This window comes from Dicentrarchus labrax, unplaced genomic scaffold (genome assembly GCF_905237075.1).
Source record: "Dicentrarchus labrax unplaced genomic scaffold, dlabrax2021, whole genome shotgun sequence".
Classification (NCBI taxonomy): domain Eukaryota; kingdom Metazoa; phylum Chordata; class Actinopteri; family Moronidae; genus Dicentrarchus; species Dicentrarchus labrax.
Genome location: NW_026136710.1, coordinates 10,585,420 through 10,605,913, shown reverse-complemented (window position 1 = coordinate 10,605,913; position 20,494 = coordinate 10,585,420). Strand labels below are relative to the sequence as shown.

The 20,494-nt window shown below is 39.8% G+C and overlaps 1 protein-coding gene across 1 annotated transcript in view; it reads left to right on the top strand.

Annotated features, from left to right (window-relative positions):
• Nucleotides 1-5,228: 5,228 nt before the first annotated feature.
• The window catches only part of rgs3a (regulator of G protein signaling 3a), a 148,228-nt gene continuing 132,962 nt past the window's right edge, over nucleotides 5,229-20,494 (top strand). The window contains exons 1-2 of the mRNA XM_051413180.1: nucleotides 5,229-5,322; nucleotides 18,553-18,603. Coding sequence (XP_051269140.1) covers nucleotides 5,244-5,322; nucleotides 18,553-18,603 — 130 coding nt within the window. The 5' untranslated portion in view covers nucleotides 5,229-5,243. The remainder of the gene's footprint in view (nucleotides 5,323-18,552; nucleotides 18,604-20,494) is intronic.

Genomic DNA, 20,494 nt, shown 5'->3' with positions numbered 1-20,494 from the left:
GGGTGATGTGTCCTCTGTACCGTTTGTACTGGCAGCAAAAAGACTCATCTTCACAGATTTGTGCCAAATAGGCGTGTTATTCTGCACTTAATGGAAAACGGTTTAGCACAGCTATAAAAAATAAAATACAGATAAAAAAATCTGTAAAAAAAACTTGGTAAGCAGAAAATTGGTTCCACGTCTCAGCAAGGATAAGTATTCAATATGCCCTTTTTTTCTTTCGTTGAAGGTGCAGGACAAAGATTTTCTAAAAGGACTGCTTCTGGAAACTGTATACAGAATAGGAAAAAGATGATTTGTCCCTTTGAGTTTGTAAATGCTTCAAAACTATTTTTACTAGTTATTTGTACTGACTGGAGCACATTTTATTGATGGCTGTGGTCATAAGCACAACTTCTTGTTTAAAAAGTAAGGCCCACTTCTCAGATGTTGAATAACAAACAACATGGTTTTGAACAAGGAGTGCAGTCTAGTAATGTTTCTGCATTTCACATAAATCAGTATGTTTTCTTTATTCTCCCTTACAGCGCCATTTGCACAGTGTTAACATCTATCTGATGTAGTTAAATTCAGAGATTAATTTAGTCTGCTATACCCTGCCATCAGTAGTGGAAGAATGATTCAGATCCTTTCCTAAAGTAAAAGTACATCCATATTGTAAAACTCCACAAGAAGTAAAAGTCCTGTATCCACATGTTACCTGTGTACAGATTTATTATCAGTAAAATATACTGACAGTTTCAAAGGTGAAAGTACTACTAATGCAGCATAATAGCTCCTGTCATTGTCACAGTATCATACATTATATTACTGGATCATTAATATTAACGTATTAAAATGTAAGCAACATTTAATTCGGCTGCAGGTCAAGGGCAGGCTAATATAATATATATAATCTACTCTCTAAACCTTTGGAAGTTTACTCTGTAACCATGTTATATTTTATAAAGTCATCACAACCATGCTGAGTAGTTCACCTTGACATATCAAATAAACAGGACAGGAACACCAAGAATGCAACAAGTGATGAGCTGAGGTTTTGCTATAATAGACCTGGCAGATTTACTGCATCATTGTGGCACTGTCTGCAAGCCTGACCCTTTCAAGCCATTCCTGAGCCTCATAAAAGCAATATGTCACCGTAAAACGGATAAGAAATTCACAGGGTTGCTTGGATGTAGAGATTGCACATCCAGAAAACAACACCAGGTACAAGGCAGGAAACAGAAAGTGACAAAAAAAGTGGCGTTCATGAATGAGAAGTAGTCCCTCATTGGTGTGATGGATTTGTGGACTGAATTGGGTTGGAGCATAGGTTGGAGCATAGGCACACCTTCTACCAGAGAAAGGGCACTATAACTCACAATATCATAAGAGTATGTGAAGGAAGACAACAGTATGCTCCTAAAACAAACTCAACTAGCTAACTACTGATTACCCTACAGACAGTTTCTACCCTTTTTTTTAACAGCCATTATAGATATTTACATTCATTATATCTAAAATCATTGTTCTGATAAGTTAAATAGTTATTAAAACCAGGTAATCTAGATTACGTTTGAGAAAATTGCTTAATGCCTATAAGTGCTGTTGTATGAGGTATGTTGCAATTATGTGGGATTTATGTGGAAAATTGTAGACTCTGCTATTTTTTTATGTCTCCATTTGGCAGGTCTGAACTAAGGCATGTATTATATGCTGATGAGCAGATTTCAATGATAACTGAATTCTAAGCTCAGACTATACTTCAGTAATAGGAATTCACAAATAAGTAAATGTATAGTGTGTAGGGGTGAATGTAAAGCTTCTTCAACTTGCTCTCAGTCACTTTTACACTTACACTTTTGGCTCAAGAAGCCTCCAAGTGACAGGAGCACCAACCAACTACAACATTCCCATATAAACAGATAGCACAAATTTCAGGAGGGAAGCAGAAACAGCAGCTTTTTTAACTGCTCCTGTGGTCACATTTTTGACACTACACATACATATTTTACACAGTGTGCTCAGCAGGGTCTCCCATTTCTTCAAATATCACTATTTATTTATTTAGGAGGATTTATTGGAAGAGATGGATAATAATATTCAGAGGTGTTGTTTCATTAGTGTATTATCTCCTGAAAGTAAGAATAATTGTTTGTTACCTTAGAGCCATTTCTATCTACAGACGGAGTGGATCCTCTTCCACAGAAGCTGTTATATTGAACTACAATGATTCTGCAGCAGCCCAAAATACACAAACCAGACATTGGCTCTAGATAGGGCCCTTTGCATTTTCACAGCCTACACTGAGCTGTATTCAAATGGTTGGAATCTGCAACTTCAGTTTAGCATTAGTTTTTCAACAAACCTTAAATTATTTCACATAATTCATAAATTTTTATTGCAATGCAGTTTAGTGACAGCTTTTCAACTTACAGCATTCACACTCTCAGTTTCTTCAGAAATCGCCTTCTCTAGTTGGTTAAACAGCCATGTGCTTCAGTCTGCTACCACCAGGTGGTCAGAGGTCCCCTGTGGCAATCTGGAAATCTCTACTCAAAGCCTTCTCTCACCCCAAGTCAAAACTGCACAGTCATCCTCAATCTTCCAGCACAAATTGAAAATTCATCTCTTTGAGGAACATGTCCTGCTCTCTTATACTTATCTCTACTATCTTAATTAAGTCTCCCTCGCCTCTACCTTCTTCTTACAGTTGCACCTGATACTGCACCTTCCTCACACTCTGCCTTGCACAAACTGTGTGTCTTTACTTTGCACCTCTTTATCATGCCTGCACCTATTAGAGGCATATAAATACTTGCAATATATAAACATATATGTATATATATATATGTATATATATATTTGAGCCAGAGCTTGTTTCTTTTGATATTGTGATATTAGCTGTGCAGGGCATAAGGCTACTTGTGCTAAGCAAATAGCAGCCCTTGGACCAAATTAATATAATAAAATATTTGGCCCACTGTGGAGGTTTTGTGTGTATAAATTATATCAAAACTTTTACTTGATTTTTAATAAGACAAGATAGTTGAACACTGGGGAATACAGAATGTTACATTGGAAAGGAGTTGTACATTTGCTGATAGGCTGGTATTGGAGTGTATGAGTTGCACTGTCTAGAATTTTTGTTTGCCGAAAAATGTCCTAAAAAGTATATTATGTGTCTCTGAGTGGAGAATGAACATGTGGAAGCCCAGTTCTGTCCTCTAACACAGACCATGCCATGCCACAGTAGCACTATCTGCCCAGTTTCCCCTTCAGGGAAGCAGAGTATGAGTTTCAGAGTACTCCTTTGTTTTCCCTTCACTGTAACTGATAAGCACCAAATGAATCAGGGGCTTTTTGTGGAGGGACAGAATGAGAGGAAAAAGGAACATGATTATGACTTTTCAAAGTCCTGAGGAAGGGGCACAAGGCAGGAGAAAGAGATAATTGAGATATTTTTTTACAGCCCAAAATAGTTTCTCTGTATGTGCATACTATTGTCGTGATCATGCTGTGTGTACAATACTTGCTGATTTGAATTTGGACAATGTGTGTGGTAAATTGTAGGCAACCCAACAACCAGATTTTTTGATTTTCATCTCCCTAAAGCTTGATTTAGTCACCTCTTTGATGGTGGGTGGTTTGGTAATCAGGGTCAGTTTAGTAAGCTGGGTTACTGGTACACTGCCACTGGGCAAGATTTCAAAATGCTGTGCTGCAGCTATTGCTATTGAGTCACATTTCACCCAGAGGTGTGATAATTCATGCTGTCAAGTAATCTGGATTACAGCCACACAACCTCTGGCTTAGCTCTATGTGTTCTAGAGTTCACAATCACTTGTGGTTTAATCTGTATATTAAAAACATGTTTTTTGTCTTTTATCTTTGTTGTTTGCTTTGGAGGCAGCTGTAGCTGTATGTTATTTGTAAATGGTGAAATACTACTATTATTCTCTGGGAACCATCAGATCAATTCTTGGAAACTGAGCGGGTATTGTTATGTTAACCTTGGGCTCTCACTTGTCTCTTGTCTGTGTATATTTGTCAAATGACTGGAAATCCATCTGACAGCTGCCAAGTAAAGCTGTAAACAGTACAGTGAATGTAGCCCATATTGTCTTTGGTTGGCTCCAAATGGGGCTAAACCAGCCAGCCCATAGAAAACCAGTAAACTCCTGTTTTATAATACAAAGCAACCTTTTCTGTAGCAGTATTGTTTGACCTCAAATTCAAAGCCATCTCTTACCAGTAGGTGGCACTTCAGTAACAACAAATAATATAGTATTGTGTACTTATGTATTCTGAGTTGTGTATTTATGAATGTTTTAAGTTTTTTATGACATGTCTTATGGTAAACTGAAGACACAGTTCCGCACTGTGAACAATAAGGGTTTTGAATTTGTCTTCGTAAACAACAGGCAGATTAAACAGAATCAATCCAAATATTCAGATGAACCCTACAAAACAGGATTTTATGGGTAATGTTTCAGATTAATTTAGTATATTATTTTCTGCTCATGGATCGACGACTTAAAGACTAAACTTAGTAATGTTGCTATTACTCTATGTCCATTACAAGGTACATTTGGTCCACTTTTAAGGCGGTTAATCGTAAAATCCTGGTTAGAGGCTACACCACTTTTGTAAAGTAGGAGGCTGGAGAGTGACAGTCGCTGTGATACAGTATATAAAATAAGTGTTTGAACTTCTGTGCATATTGTGCACATGCACATTCAGTTAAATTATGGGTAATAAAATATCTGTTCACATATCTATTGTGCAGATTGAGATCTCTATTGTATGCAGATAAAAATTAATTGCTGTGATCTGGCCTTGACCGCTAGATCCAACAGGATGCTTGAAAAAACAAAACAAAAAAACAGTTGAGTCCAATTGCCAGCCATGGTAACAGGTCACATCCTACCACTGGCTAAAGCAGGAAGCGTAACTGTGAAAAAAAAAAACAAGTAAAGATATAGCAGTTTCTCAACATTTTTCGATATTTCTTTTATGCTCTGTCTCTGCACACACACACACACACACACACACACACACACACACACACACACACACACACACACACACACAAACACACACACACACACACACACACACACACACACACACACACACACACACACACACACACACACACACACACACACACACACACACAGGCTTCAAGTTTCGTTTCTTCTCTTTATAGATGCTGAAACCATCTGGTCTACAGTGGCATCTAGCATGTTCTTCCCAAGATGACCTGCCTCAGAGTCTACCTGCGGAAGCCTCCTGCCAACTCTCCTGAGGCGCCGTCCTTCCTCCTCAGTACCCATGGTGAGGTCCTTTTAAATTTTTTGCTGCGGAAAATAGACTATAGTTTAAGCGTGTTATAGTTTGTTAAGAGGTTTTTGGCATGCATCCATAAAAGCATCAACTGGAAAAAGTACAAAAGAGTGTCTGTCAGTGGTAATCCATCATAATGACAGTAAAGGAATGTGTCCATATTATATAAAGGACGATGGGACAATGATCTGCCAGCGCAGACACTCGATCTTGCGGCGTGTCTAACATGAGAAGCATATTACTCGCAGCAACAAGTGGGCTCAGATGTAGCAACAAGTGCTTTGGTCTGCTAATGAGGCTGCCCCTCCTTATCTGGTGACACCCTGAATCATTTATGGAGGTTGTTAGCCAGAGTGGAGGAGGGTGCACCTGCGCTGTTTACTGTAAGACTAAAACCTCATCCATTATCCAGTATTTACCAGTTCACACAAATGAATATGGATAAGGTATTACAGGGGTGCGGTTATAGTTGTGGGGGTGGCTTTTGTATTTTATGCCTGCGATGCACATGTGGGTGTGTCAGGAGGAGGTCTGGGAGGGAAGTTCTGACTGTGGCTGACTTTAAAAGGCCTTTTCGGAGGATTCATTTCCACTCCACTTTGTAGTAAAACATAAGACAAATGTATATTTTTATTGTAAAATTGCCATGTAGTTACAGTACAAATAATGATATGCAAGTGAAGATATGGAGGATAATAACAAACTCTTTTTTTTCTGTTTATCACTTTAGCCTAACTATTACATGGTGTCTCAAACAGATCCCATCAGAGTAAAGAAAGGTTTACCCAGAGTAGCCCAAGACAGCTTATGAGCGTTTTGCTTTATTGGCTACTCCTAGATCTGATGAAGCCTCTTGGGTTCAACTCCAATATTTGCTTGGACCCCCCATATTTTTTTCATATCAGCACCACAGTCATATGTCTGACAGTCTTGTGTCTGACAGTCTTGTGTGGACAGTTCTGAATGATTTGTGGTGTTTGAGGCCCTTTTTTAATAAGCCTTACTTGACATGCCTGACGTCTGGCATTTGATCTAAAACATTAAAGTTAACTCTTTAATTTCTGATGTGTGGTGCATGATCTTCCCACTTGGGGTCTCACTGGGTTCATTCTGAGAGTGTGCCCTTTGAGAACTGGGTCAAACTTTGCCATGAGCTTGACTTCTTCCAGAAAGCTTCTATTGTTTGTAGTGAGAGTGTGTCTGTGGTCACCCTCAGGGAAATATTTTTTACTGCCAAAGAATTACAGCCACCAACCTGGTCAGGACATAAAGTTTTCCCTCTGGCATACAGTTAAGTTTCCCTGTCTACAAATCGATCCTGCATTTGCGTGATATACTATGTATAGTGTCTCGTATTTAGACTATTTGACAGTTTTTTCTCATTATTTCTTATGAGTTTATACACATGTTGCAGCAAAATACTTCACTGATGTACTGTAAATGTGCAGGCAACACACACACACACACACACACACACACACACACACACACACACACACACACACACACACACACACACACACACACACACACACACACACACACACACACACACACACACACACACACACACACACACACACACTAAGGCTAGTAACAGCTAGGACACTTTTTTATTATTTTTATTCTTTTTATTTATTTTTAACATTTCAGTAACATAACAGACTATCAAGGAAATGAGGAAAGAAAAAACAAACAAAACAAAACAAAACAAAACAAAAAACTAGTACAAAACAAGAAACAAACAGCAACAACAAAAAATTAAAATTAAACTAAAAATAAAAATAAAAATAATATATATGCTGGTAAAGCTAGAGAAATAAGCCTGCCCGACCTAATCTCGCTTGAGTTTTTTGTGCTCCTCATTGGACAAATGAGTTTCCTGAAGGAAAGCTCTGTCTACTTTTTCCTTTTTTAAGAATGTAAGAACTCTCTTCCGCTTAATTGGGTGGCCAAGGCCTCTGACATTGAAAGTTATTACATTAAGTGTCCTAGACATACCGAGTTTTGCATGTTATATTGGTTTCGTGTGACCATGATACAGTAAAAGTAAAGAGAAAAACAATATAAGACAGACTGATACAAAAAAATTTAACATAGGTAGAGCATGAGGGGCAGCTAGGACACTTTTAATAATAATAATAATAATAATAATAATAATAATAATAATAATAACACAAAATGGCCGAGTTTGCTGATGGAAAAACTTTTGATTTGTAACTACGGACTCAAGTGGTTTGAGCCAAGTTTCCACTTCGTACGGCTTTTGTGTCTTTTGCTACCTTTTGCTTGACAGTCACACTCGCACTGTAGAGTTGATTACTGCATCACTGACTGGGGTTAGAGGCAATGCCTGAGTCTGGCAGAGGCAGGAAGAGGCAGACTAGAGTTATAGATGAAGAGTGGAGGCAAAGAGAAGAGAGGGATGAGAGAAAAGACATTGGAGAAAATAATATAATAAAGATTTTGTCAGATAAAGATACACTTAAAGCTTTAAAGGGATATTAATTAGATAGATAGATAGATAGATAGATAGATAGATAGATAGATAGATAGATAGATAGATAGATAGATAGATAATAGTACTGATGACATGATGGGAGTGTTATTGTTAATAACAGTATATAATAATAACAGTATATAATGATAATATTAACAATATTTCTAATAATATAATAACAATATGTATATATAATATGATGACTGAACAGATATACATGTATACACATAGATATACATTAATATTGATATAATGTAAACATGTGTCATATATTCAGCCTGTGCAAGGTGTGCATACATACATACTGTAATATATATACACAATATATATATAATATGTACACACATATATATACACAAGATATGATATGATATATAGCATATGTATAATAGATACTTGACTATACAAGAAGATATACATACAATAGATAATATCTTATTGTTATGTAGTAATAATAATAATAATAGTTGTAATAATAATAATAATAATAATAATAATAACAACAATAATAATATAATACTATTAATATAATAATAATATATTGTATGAATATGATATATAATATCAACATGGTTTATATTAACACATATCACATATGATAGTATATGATGAAGTATATGTTCCACAGGTAGATTTAGTCCAGTTCTGTGATTGTGGATCTGACAGAGGCAGATGAGTTATACAGTCTTATAACAGTGGGGAGGAGCGATTTTCTATATCGTTACTTAGAGCAGCGTGGTTGAATAAGTCTGTCTGTTGAGTCTGAGTGCTGAAGCTGCTCTTTAGCTTGTCCAGTGTTGTGTGGAGGGGGTGGGAGGCATTGTCCATGATTGCCAGCAGTTTTGCCAGCATCCTCTCCTCCACCACCTCCTCCACGGTGACAAGCTTCAAGCCAACAACAGACTCGGCCTTCTTAATGAGTTTGTTCAGTCCGTTGGCGTCCTTTGCCTTGATGCCTGCACCCCAGGACACTGCAGCAAAGAAGATGGTGCTCGCCACAACAGAATGATAGAACATCTGCAACATCCCGTTGCAGACATTGAAGGACCTGAGCCTCCTCAGAAAGTAAAGCTGGCTCAGGCCCTTCTTGTAGATGGCCTCTGTATTTGTGGACCAGTCCAGTTTATTGTCTAGTGTGACACCCAAGTACTTATACGCCGACACCATATCCACATCGATCCTGCCGATGCTGACACGATAGGGCAGGGGCTTGTTCCTCCTAAAATCCACCACCATCTCCTTTGTTTTTGCCATGTTCAGCTGCAGGTGGTTCTCCCCACACCACTTCACAAAGTGGTCAACCAGGTCCCTGTACTCAGCCTCCCTCCCACCCTCAACACCCCCCACAATAGCCGTGTCATCAGAGAATTTCTACAGATGACACGACTCAGTGCAGTACTTAAAGTCTGCAGTGTAGGTGGTGAAGAGGAAGGGAGACAGTACAGTTCCCTGGGGGGCCCCGATGTTACTAATCAGATAGTCAGACACACAGTTCTTTAATCTCACAAACTGCGGTCTGCCCGTCAGATAGTCATCGACCCATGTGATGAGGGGAGCACTCACCTGCACATTCTCCAGTTTGGCCTTCAGCAGTCCAGGCTGGATGGTGTTGAAGGCAAAGAACATGACGCTGACTGAGGTGTTGGGTCTGTCTAGTGAGGAGTAAGCCTTCTGCAGCCGGTAGATCAGGGCATCATTAACCCCAACACTAGTGGTCTGAGGTGTGCCAAGACCAGTCCCTCCATGACCTTCATGATGTGAGAGGTCAGTGCTACCGGCCTGTAGTCCTCCAGTGTCACAGGGTGTCCTTTTTTGGGCACTGGGACCAGGCAGGATGTTTTCCAGAGCACTCACACTCGCTGAAGGTGCATACTGAGGTTGAAGAGGTGCTGGAAAACTCCACAGAGCTGGCTGGAACATGCCTTCAGCATGCGAGAGTCCGGTCCAGCAGCTTTCCTCTGTTTGAGCCTCTCCAGCTCTCTCCTCACCTGGCTGGATGTGATGTGAAGTCCAGACTGGGGGGTGGCAGGGTCTGCGATGGGTGTCAGCAGTAGGTTTGGGGGTGGGGATGACAAAGGTGATGCAGAGAGGTGTCTGCTGCAGGAGGTGGCAGGGGGCTGTGGGAGATGTGAGGATGTCCTGGGGGTGGGAGGTGTGAAAGAGTCTGTGGTGGATGTCAGCAGGGGGGTGGGGGATGGGATGATGAGGGTGGTGTGGGGCAGGAGATGGTGGGTGTGGGGGAGTTAGAGTTGAACCTATTGAAGAACTAGTTCAACTTGTTGGCTCGTTGTTCATTCCCCCCAGCTGCCCCCCCTCCCCTCTGAAAGCTGGTGATGTCTGTCATCCCACTCCACACTTCCCTGGAGTTGCTGTCTTCCAGTTTGTCTTCTAGTTTTCTCCTGTAGTTGTCCTTGCTTTCACTGATGCTGTGTTTGAGCTCTCTTTGTACCCGTTTGAGTTCTGCTCGGTCCCCAGATCTAAAGGCCCTCTTGTTCTCGTTGAGAAGGGCCTTCAGGTCACTAGTTACCCATGGTTTGTTGTTTGGGTAACAGCGGACCTTTTTAGTGGGGATGGTGTTGTCTATGCAGAACCCAATGTATTCAGAGACACAGTCAGTAAGGGCATCAATATCCTCCCTTGTGTGGCTCATACAGAGCATCCCAGTCGGTGGCCTCCAGTGCTCCGCACAGTGTTTCCATGGCCTCGGGAGACCATTTCCTCACTGTCACTGACTGTGACCGGGTGTTGCTGAACCACAGGCTTGTATGATTGTGAGAGCCGGACTAGGTTGTGGTCTGACCTGCCCAGTGGTGGCAGGGCAGTGGACGCATCTTTAACATTTGCGTACAGCAGGTCCAAGGTCTTATTGTTTCTGGTGGTGCATGTGACAAACTGGTAGAAGGTTGGGAGTGTGGATGAAAGAGAAACATGATTGAAGTCCCCTGTGATGATGATGAAGGCCCCAGGGTGTTTTGTTTGAAGTCCTGCAGTCACAGCGTGGATGACGTCACGCGCTGCTTCTGCTTCCCCAGACGGACGAATATAAACAGTGATGGCGTTAACACTGGAAAACTCCCTCTGCAAATAAAATGGATGTAGTCCAACGGCGACAAGCTCGATGTCCGGGCTGCAGACACGCTCTTTCACAGAGAAGTGCCCGGGGTTACACCACCTGTTGTTGACGAGCATGGCAAGTCTTCCTCCTTTCTTCTTGCCGGTCGTGGCAGTGTCCCTGTTGGCTCGGACCGTCTGGAAGGCGGGAATGGTGACGTTGGACGGTATCTGCTCTTGTAGCCACGTTTCCGTGAAACACAAGATACTAGACTCCCTGTACTCCGGCTGCGTTCTGGTGAGCGCTTCCAGTTCGTCCACTTTATTAGCCAAAGACCTCACGTTTCCAGTGATGACTGCAGGGATGTAGGGTTTAAACTTTCTCTTCTCCATCCTCCGTTTAACCCGCGCTCTGCAGCCTCGCTGTCTCCTCTTTAGCTCCTCCGGTATGCAGAGTTGCAGGCGTTGTTGCAGGCATGGCTCTCAGTCATCCAGAGAGACCAAAGTGCAATAAAGTGTGGTAAAAAGTGCCCAAACCACTGAAAAAAGCATCTCTACATAGAGTGGTGTGAAGATGCACAGAGCAATGAAAAATAAAGATAGAAAAACAAACTACAAAACAACTAAAAACACTAAAAACCGACAGTAATACCCGGAGCTACTACAACAGGCTAGAAATGCATGTGCTGAAAATGACATGAGAAAGATGGTAAATCTGAACTCTTTTGAGGTAACATCGTTAACTCTGAACCAGAGGTAATAATGTCACCAAAAGATCCCAAAACATGTCCTCCATTTAATAGCTTTAAATTTTAAGAACAAATTGTACGTTATTTTATGGGATTACAATTTTTTATGCAGGGAAATAAAACAGTTGAGTAACAACACACAAAGGAGCACTGCAGTTTTCAAATGAAGCCTTTTTGTCAGAGATGGATGCTCTTAAATTCTCAAACTATTCTACATGTCGACTTACCTTCAGTTAACCATTGAGTTACTGTATAACAAGAAAATGGATTATGTTTTTTGTGTTCATCTTATTTGTATTTTCATTCCATATTTTCCCTGTGCCTGGAGTAATTATGTCTCGACCCCCCTCTTCAGAATGGATAAGCCTGCAAATGATTATGTGTAATTGATGGAAGTTCCTTGTCATCATGATTAAAGTGCACAGAGCATTTCAAGATGATTAAATATTAAACACAGGCCAAGGCCTTTTAGAAATATGAAATGTCCAGTCCAGAGACTGTATTCCCCCAGACCAGCCATCAAATAATGCTTTACTATTCAGTCTGTCAAGGCATATTGGCATCTGACATATAGGTGTGTCACTCTATGAATTCAATGGATGCAATAAATTTGATGTACTCCTGCGATTAGAGTTCCATCTCACTGGTTTTGGCAGCTAACGCAGAAGAAGATGAGTTTTGGGAAGTTATATAGCAAGCCAGTTAAAAGAAATTCAGCTAGGAAACGAGACACCTTGTGTGGCACTCATCAGATCTGCTCTTTGTTCCCCCTGGGATCAAATAGGATGAATTGGCGCTCGCCCCAGATGAAAACGTTGAATCCTATACACAGCAGTTTCCCAACTTTTCAAAACCTTCCCGTTCTCACAGAAAATGTTACAGAACATGGATTAACTCCAGTCTCTTTTCTCGCTCCTTTCTGCTGATAATGGCTACTTTAACTGTCACATAAAGACCAACAGTGTCCCCTGGCTTGGCCTTATTGGATGCTGGTGGGGTACAGGTTTTCAAATGTAAATGTGACAAATAAGCAGCAAAGCCTATTAAAGCTGAGAGCGAGGGAGTGGGAGGTACAGGATAACGAAGAGCCTTACACACACAAATGAGTGCATCTTTGTGTGTGTGGCTCTACTCTAGCTGGTGAGAAGGTTATATGGTGACTACATAACCTTCTCACCAGCTGGAGTATTGCCTTTTATCCTCTTTTTTTTTGTAATTTAATTGAAGATGTTATTCTGTACTGTACGGAGAAAATATTTTTTTCCACTCCATTCCTCAATTAATTGTGTCTTTGAGTGGAAAAAAAGGCAAGGGCACCTTAAGAAAGAAGGGGACCTGACCTGTGTCCTCTTCTTTTGTTATGGCCCTGGGTTGTTGTCGGCATTGAATCAGGACTAAAGCCCCAGAGGAACATGGTAGTGTAGCATCAACTTGAGTGACAGCATCACTGACCGGGCCACTGCTGCAACAACAAAGAAGGACAACATTTCAAGCATTTTGTTGTCTGGCAGAATGTGACAAAATGGATGCTGCTGTTTTTTTATGTCTGGACATGAAAAAACCAAACAGATCATCCTTCATCTAACACTTGGCTGGATGACATTTTTGATTTCCCTTTGGCAGTGCAAAGGGAGCCACAGCGGATAGTATGAATGTTGTAATACATGGTTGTTTGTATCTAGTTTTTGTCTGTGCTGGTCTTTGTGCTTTGTGTGTGTAAAGTATGTACAAAAAAATTACATAAATCTGAACCTGTACATAATTCATGGTAGGTTAATGCATACTAGGCTGTACTCATGCCCTGTTACTGGACATTTAACAATGCTTTGTGGCCTAATTGAGCTGGCACATGAACAAGGACAAACTCAGCAGGAAGTCCGATAGGGAGTGACCCACTGTCAATATCCATGTTCGTGTCTTGAATCTTTTGTTAGAAGCTCTAGGCCTTTCTATCTCTCTCTTTCTCCAAATCGTACCAATCAAATATGCCCCTCATAATTCCTTGCATAACATTTGTCCCAATACAATTTCACAAATTTCTCACAATTTAAAAAGGTGTCATTGGAAGTCTGTCAATGAAATTAAGTAAGTAAGTAAATGGACTTCTGTGAGAAACAAGATCCAAAACTGAATAGAAGAGGAAAATTGCTCATGTATACAAAGAAGAACAAAAATATCCCAGGGAAATAGACAGAAACAACATTGAGAAAGGGAAAGGAAACAAGTATGTAGGACATTAATGTGAAGAACCTGGATTTTAGCTCTATTAATTCACAACAGCATCAATAAAACATGTCTTTGCTGTTTCTTGAGATTCCTATATGAAAGATTAGAGATGTTTTTACTTGAGTGCAAGAACTGATTCACAGCCTTGTCCCAAAGTGGAGAACAATTGTGTTTGTAAATTAAGAGTCTGGGCCGGTGACTGTGTTTTTATAGTATAAGAGGAAGTGGAGCAAATAGTTGAAGTTACACAAGGTTTCAGGGAAAGTTATCTTTTAATTTGCAGGTGTTTGCAGCTTTGTGAATAACTGGGTCTTTACAGCACTATGACTCAACGTTAAAAGCAAACACTAGAAAATTAAATCGAGTTTCATTGACCTTTATAGACACAGCAATAAATATTTTCTCAAGCACAATAGTTGAGTTTATCTTTTTTAATTTTTCCTGTCTAGTTTTCAGTATAACCTGTTCGTGTTGAACACTTTTATTGTTGAGGGGACTCATTATTTTTTACTGCTGCTATAAAAAGACTCATTCTAGACCTTTTATTATGCTGCATTATTTTAATTATAGACTCTCTCGTTCTCTGTAAAGGTTGTGAGGTTGGCTTCTCCCTAACATTTAAGTTTTGTTTTGCCTTGACCTTCCTTCACCTGGACAAGCATGGCATTTTCAGTTCTCCTCTGCTCTAAATTCTGCCATGCACATCAGCTCTGTGGCTGAGGATGGCCTCTCTACCACCTGAGGGTGCATTCATTTATAAAGAGACAAAGCAGTGGATGAGGGGTAGGAAGTGTACAGTTGCTTAAGATCTTCAATAGAGGGGCAGCCGCATAGCCAAGTTAAGTCAGTTTTATTTATATATCCTAAAATCACAAAAATCAGGATTGGTTAAACTGCAGGAACATTTAATCATTTTTGAAGTTCTCGTGGCAGCTGAACTTTACTCCTTGATGGAAATGTCTCTGATTAGAGTAGACTGGGTAGTCACGCATAAATCCTGGTAATTTATTCAGAGGTTTCAGGTTTTTCAAAGAGTTTCTGTAAATTCAATCTCCAATGGTATTTCTTTAAGAAAAACAAGTGACTTAATTTAAAAAAGTGATTTAATTACTGCAGCTCTTCCAAAGGTTTGAAAATTGGTTGCCATTGGTTTCATCAAACATGTTCTCTATGAATTATGTTTCACTAATTTGTATTAGCTTTAATACTTTTTGGAAGAATACTAGTTGCCATCCGGATTACATTCAGTGGCACTGTTTTATTCCAGTAAAGGAAGCAGTATAACATTCAAATAATGCAACAAGAACTAGTGGGGTTGTGGTTGTGGTTGATGGTGTAAGCCACAAAGTGCAGGGCTTTATTAGTGGAGACTAAATCTGTTTGCATCCTGCAAGTTCCATGCTTCAAGTGAGTTTTGAAGCCTGGCGTGGCCTTGGATTGCCATCACATTTAGAACGCACTTTCATGGTATCCAGAGGATGAAGACTTTGGTGATCCCCTGACTGACTTTTGTCATGAAATTTAGTATAGACATTCATGGTCCCCAGAGGATGAATTAATGTATTTTCACTTCACTGGGGACATCATCAAACTTCTAATTTATCTAGTACTTTGATTTTACTACTTGCCAAAAATTCCTCTCAGTCTCAGTTGTGTGTTGCATTTAGTGGCAATTAGCAAACGTTAATAATGAATCCAAAGTATTGAACATAGTAAACATAATACATGCAACCATAGCATTCTAGCATCATCACTGTGAGCATGTTGATGTTATCATTTAGTTAAAAGCCCTGCTGTACCTCATTACAGCTTCTCAAAGCTGCTAGCATGGCTGTAGACCCTTAGTCCTGTTAAATATTTAAGATCAAAACCATGATCTCTTCCAAACCCCAACCTGTGTTTACTGCATCATAAAATACAAAATATTTGTTTGTAAACATAATTTGTAGGAGACGGGGTCATGGGTATACGATGAGTACACAGTAGCCATATTTCCATACTGTAAGTGTGCACACACAACATGTTGTGCATGTACATGTTTTCAATTTTGCATGTGTTTACCCACTGTGCTGTCTTGCCTGCCATGCCCCATTAATACACTCCTACTCTCAAAGGCTGTAACCTCTGCTTCCACCATGTCGTTGTTGCACTCTTCAATGCCATCTGCTTTCTAAGAAAGACAGTTGCCTTGTCCTTTGTGCCTCCTCTCCTTCCTCCTCTGTCTCTGAATGTTTATCTTCCATCGTTAATACCTCAAATGACTGATACGTAACCCGTAATAATTATGTTTTCCTTTTATTTTGTGAGCTGATGTTAGAAATAAGGGTTATGTATAATATCTATTGAAGCAATGTATTGACTGTTAGTGCTATGTTTCATGGTATCACCTGCAGTGTTTCAAGAATGAACGAAAATCCCATTATAGGATCAATACACCTCCTGCTCATGCTTCCTGTACCTTTTAGCCATTTAAACAACATTGTAAGCATGTTTAGTCCACTTAAACAAGATGGATTTCCCAGCAGTGCAGGACAACAAGAAGGAAAGGATTCAACTTAATTTGACTCTACAATTAAGTCCTGTTGAATAGCACTCTGCACCTTCTTTTTGCTCTTAATCCATGTACAGCAGAAATAAGGGAAGAAAAGAATAGCCTCTTACAGTGCGTTGCTGCTCTGTTATTGTATTGATTCTGGAGCATAAATAGTGTTTGTAAAAACAAAGAGCTATTTCCAAACTGTAGAAGCAGAAAAAGCAATAACACTAATCTATTTGACACTTTGTCAATCTATCACCTCAAGGTGTTCAGTTACATACATGGATTACAAACGACAAGATCTGTTTTGCTGATCTATCTTTCTGCACAAAATGCCTCACACTGTATGTTAGAATTGTATGCTGTTTTCCTACAGCATCAATATTTACTTGTATTTTATTTATACCTGTCCTGAAACAGTTTTGGCAGTGTTTACCATTATCCATTTAGTTTGTGTAATACATGCAGTGTGATACAGATTGTGTTCGGTATTTTTGAGACCTCATAGCCCTTCAGGTTCAGACGTACCAGGAAGATATTTCAAACAGTGTTTTCACTTTGTTCTCCTACCGCGGCCAGCAGCACAAAACCATGCCAAGTTCAGTGTGGGAACGACAAACATCCCTTGTACCCAAGCTCTGAAGTGCCAGCAGCGTTATCACACAACGAGGCTCCCACATTTTAGCTTTAGATGGTGCTCTTATGAGCAGGATTAATTTAGAATAGCACAAAGCCAATGTTAGCAGTGGCCATGTCAACACGGCTAACAAGTCTCCTGGAGCTCTTAGCAGGAGACTTACAGGAAAGGAGAGAAAGAGAGAAACCATCAGAATGTGTGAGTGAGGGAGAGAAAAAGTGACAGATGATAGACAGTGGAAAAACACACACACACACACACACACACACGCACACGCACACACCTACACACACACACACACACACACACACACACGCTCCTTAACCACAAAAACAAGTAAAGTTGAATATATTGTGACAGGCTCTTTGGTCCTCAGATTGGAGTTCACACAATGTTACAGTGTGAACAGATTTCTGTAGCCACAATGTGCTGGAAACACACACACACCCTTGGAGGCTATTGCACCTTTTTTGTTTTGCACGTGGATTGCGCTTTCAAAATTTTCCGCTCGTGTTTCCTCTGCTGCCAGTTCTCTAATGTTTAAGTTCAACAGCGTGTAAGGATCCACGTGGTATTCGATTGTTTTGATTTTTGGAATTGAAATGAAATGTTGTCATGATACTCGGAAAGCTGATTTTACATCAATGTCAAAAACGATTTGCTTTCTCGTTGAGAGTTGGATGAGAAGATTTATACCGCTCTCCTATCTGTCAAATATGAAGCCACAGCCTGAAGACAACTAGCTTAGCTTAACATAAAGACTGGAAGACTGGAGAAACTGTTACCCTGGCTGCATGCAGGGGCTATGTGCTGGACTATTTATTGTCCAGGTACAGTGACTGGATTTATGTTGGTTGCCAGGCAACCAGTAGAGACTGCAGGCAGTCACAACAGCCAAGTTCAGTCAGCCAACTTACATGGAATGTTTATTAAACAGTATAACATATTACATTTTGGCGTCTAGGCTCCGACCTCATCACTCCCTGCAGATATGTTTACATGAGATATTGAGGAGTGATGTGCAAATACTATAACCCCCAGTCGGAGCCTACAGGTGGATGCTGGGGTGGAGGTGGGGCTTACAGCGCAGCAGGCAGCAATAGCTTACAGAGCAGCAATAGCTTACAGAGCAGCAGCAGCAGCAATACGGATGCAAGGCAACAGCGGCATTGACAGAGCAGAGGGAGACCTGGGAAATTGTGCAGTTTAAATAGACCGCCAGATTGGAAGGGAGCGCTTGGTTAGTGATTATGGAATAAGGCATGTCTTGTGTGTAATCAGTGCAGCTCGAGTTGACCTGCCTGAACTAGCTCACAGGCTTCGCTCCATAAGTGGAACAAAACACAATGTAAAACCTGTGTGCTAAGCTAAGCTAAATTCCTCCTGGTTAAAGCTTCATAATTAACACAATATGAGAGTGATATCAATCAAAGCAAATGAGCATATTTCATATAAGGAATTTTAATTGGATTCAACAATGATACCTGTCACCCTGTATAACCCTCTCTTTTGTTTCCAATAGGTCAATTGAAGCTGTCAATCATCCAACAGCATGAAGTACTTGTTGTTAGCGGTAAGTCCTATTAAAGGTGGTTCATACAGAGAGACAGTGCTGTAGAGAAACACTTTGTACCCTGGTCATTTTAATGAAAGTACTATACACTGTATGCCTGCTTGAGGATCTGCCTGGTGACATAGTGAATAATATGTAAAATATTGAAAGATTACATGGTAAGGAAACTTTATTTGTACAACAGGATTTGCACCACATGAGGTTTTGAATGTCAAATCCTGACAGGCGACTATTAATGAGAAAAGGCTTAGGTAGCTGGCTACATTAATTCAACAAAAGTAGTTGTTTATTTTGGTCTCCCAGCAACCAAAGCCATGCACCTTCCTACTTTTGTTTGTGGTTTTCCATCTCCCCTCTCAGAGTCTTTTGTGCCCCTGTCATTTCTCTGAGTGAATGGCCATTTACTTATCAGATGCCAAACTAGATGTTTTGCTTGTCTGTTACATGAGACATTTGATGAAATATCTATATATCTATTTATTTCCACTCCAATGTACATACATGAGGGTAACAGCACATTAAAAACACCTCTCAAGACAATGCAACTCATCAGATGTCCTCAAAAATGACTGTTTGATCATGCATCTTTAACAACAAAAGCATGGTAGCTAGGAAGTAATAATCACAAACTGTACTGTACATTATGTCCCATTAAATGAATAACACAGAGCCCAGTTTGCAAGTCTGTTTGCAGGAGTGTATCTAGAGAGTTGGCATGGAAAAACAGAAATATACATATAAATTAATTATCCGTTATGGCCACATAAAAGCAATAGGCTTAATTCAATGGAAAAAAAATACATATATTTGGAGAAATGTCTGAAGGTTTAGAAATAAAACAACTAATTTAGAATTTTATTTAGATATTACTTTTCAATGCTTTACTAATGTGCCACAATAATGTAATGTTGTAGAGTTGATGAAAGCTCTTTACCTTACTGTAAGTGCAGTAATATATAATATATTGAGTATATGGATGATTTGACATGAACTGCAAAGGGTCACAGTCTGATGAAATGTGAAAAGGAAAATGAGAAAGGTTGCACAGGGGAAATAGATAATTGATTAATTATGTGGATAGGAGTCAAAGAGTTAAAAGTAGGAACATTCAGTTTTAATTGTTTGGTAATGGGACATTCTTTTGCAACTTTTTACCATCAGCGCTCAAATTAAAAGTTTCCTTTTTCTTTTTACACTTTTATTCTCCATGACTACATACATTTTCAAATTACTTGTCTAAAAAAAACCTCTAAAACATTAAATTTAAGATTATATTAAATAGATAAAAAGAGCAAATTTTGATGTTTTGTGAAGCAGGACATAGATGTGGGAAAGACTTTAACTTGTATTAATCTGTTGTAATACAGTTAAAACAGATCTTTGGGTTCCCCCACCTGCCAGATTCCACTTTAATCCCTGATTATATATGATAGCTCCAGTCAGCAATTGAGTTTGAGACATGAAGAAACCACCTATAAACAATATGGATGTGTTAAGTTGACATTTTGGTCTTGGTGTATCTTATCATGCAGTATCAGGATCAGGGGGCCAAAACTTTGGAACTTCCTGCCTTGATTTTCATGTGGTTTTTGAGCTCCATGTGGAAGTCTGAAAAGCCCTGTCGTGTATTCTTATTTTCCTGAAGCAAACACGAGTAGGATGACATTTCATTCGTTTGCTGTGCTTTGGCACATGATAGAGTACCCACAGTGAAATGGCTTTGCTGGCAATAATGAAGGAAGGGAAAAAAATGCATCAAATGTTGAGTTACTCGCACAACTTGAGCAGCTGTTTCTATAAAGTATGCAGATTTCTCTTTTTGGTTCTCAGCTTGTTGGGAGTCTTGCAAATGATTTTCACAGCTTGTTATTTCAGCAGTCAGACATCCTCT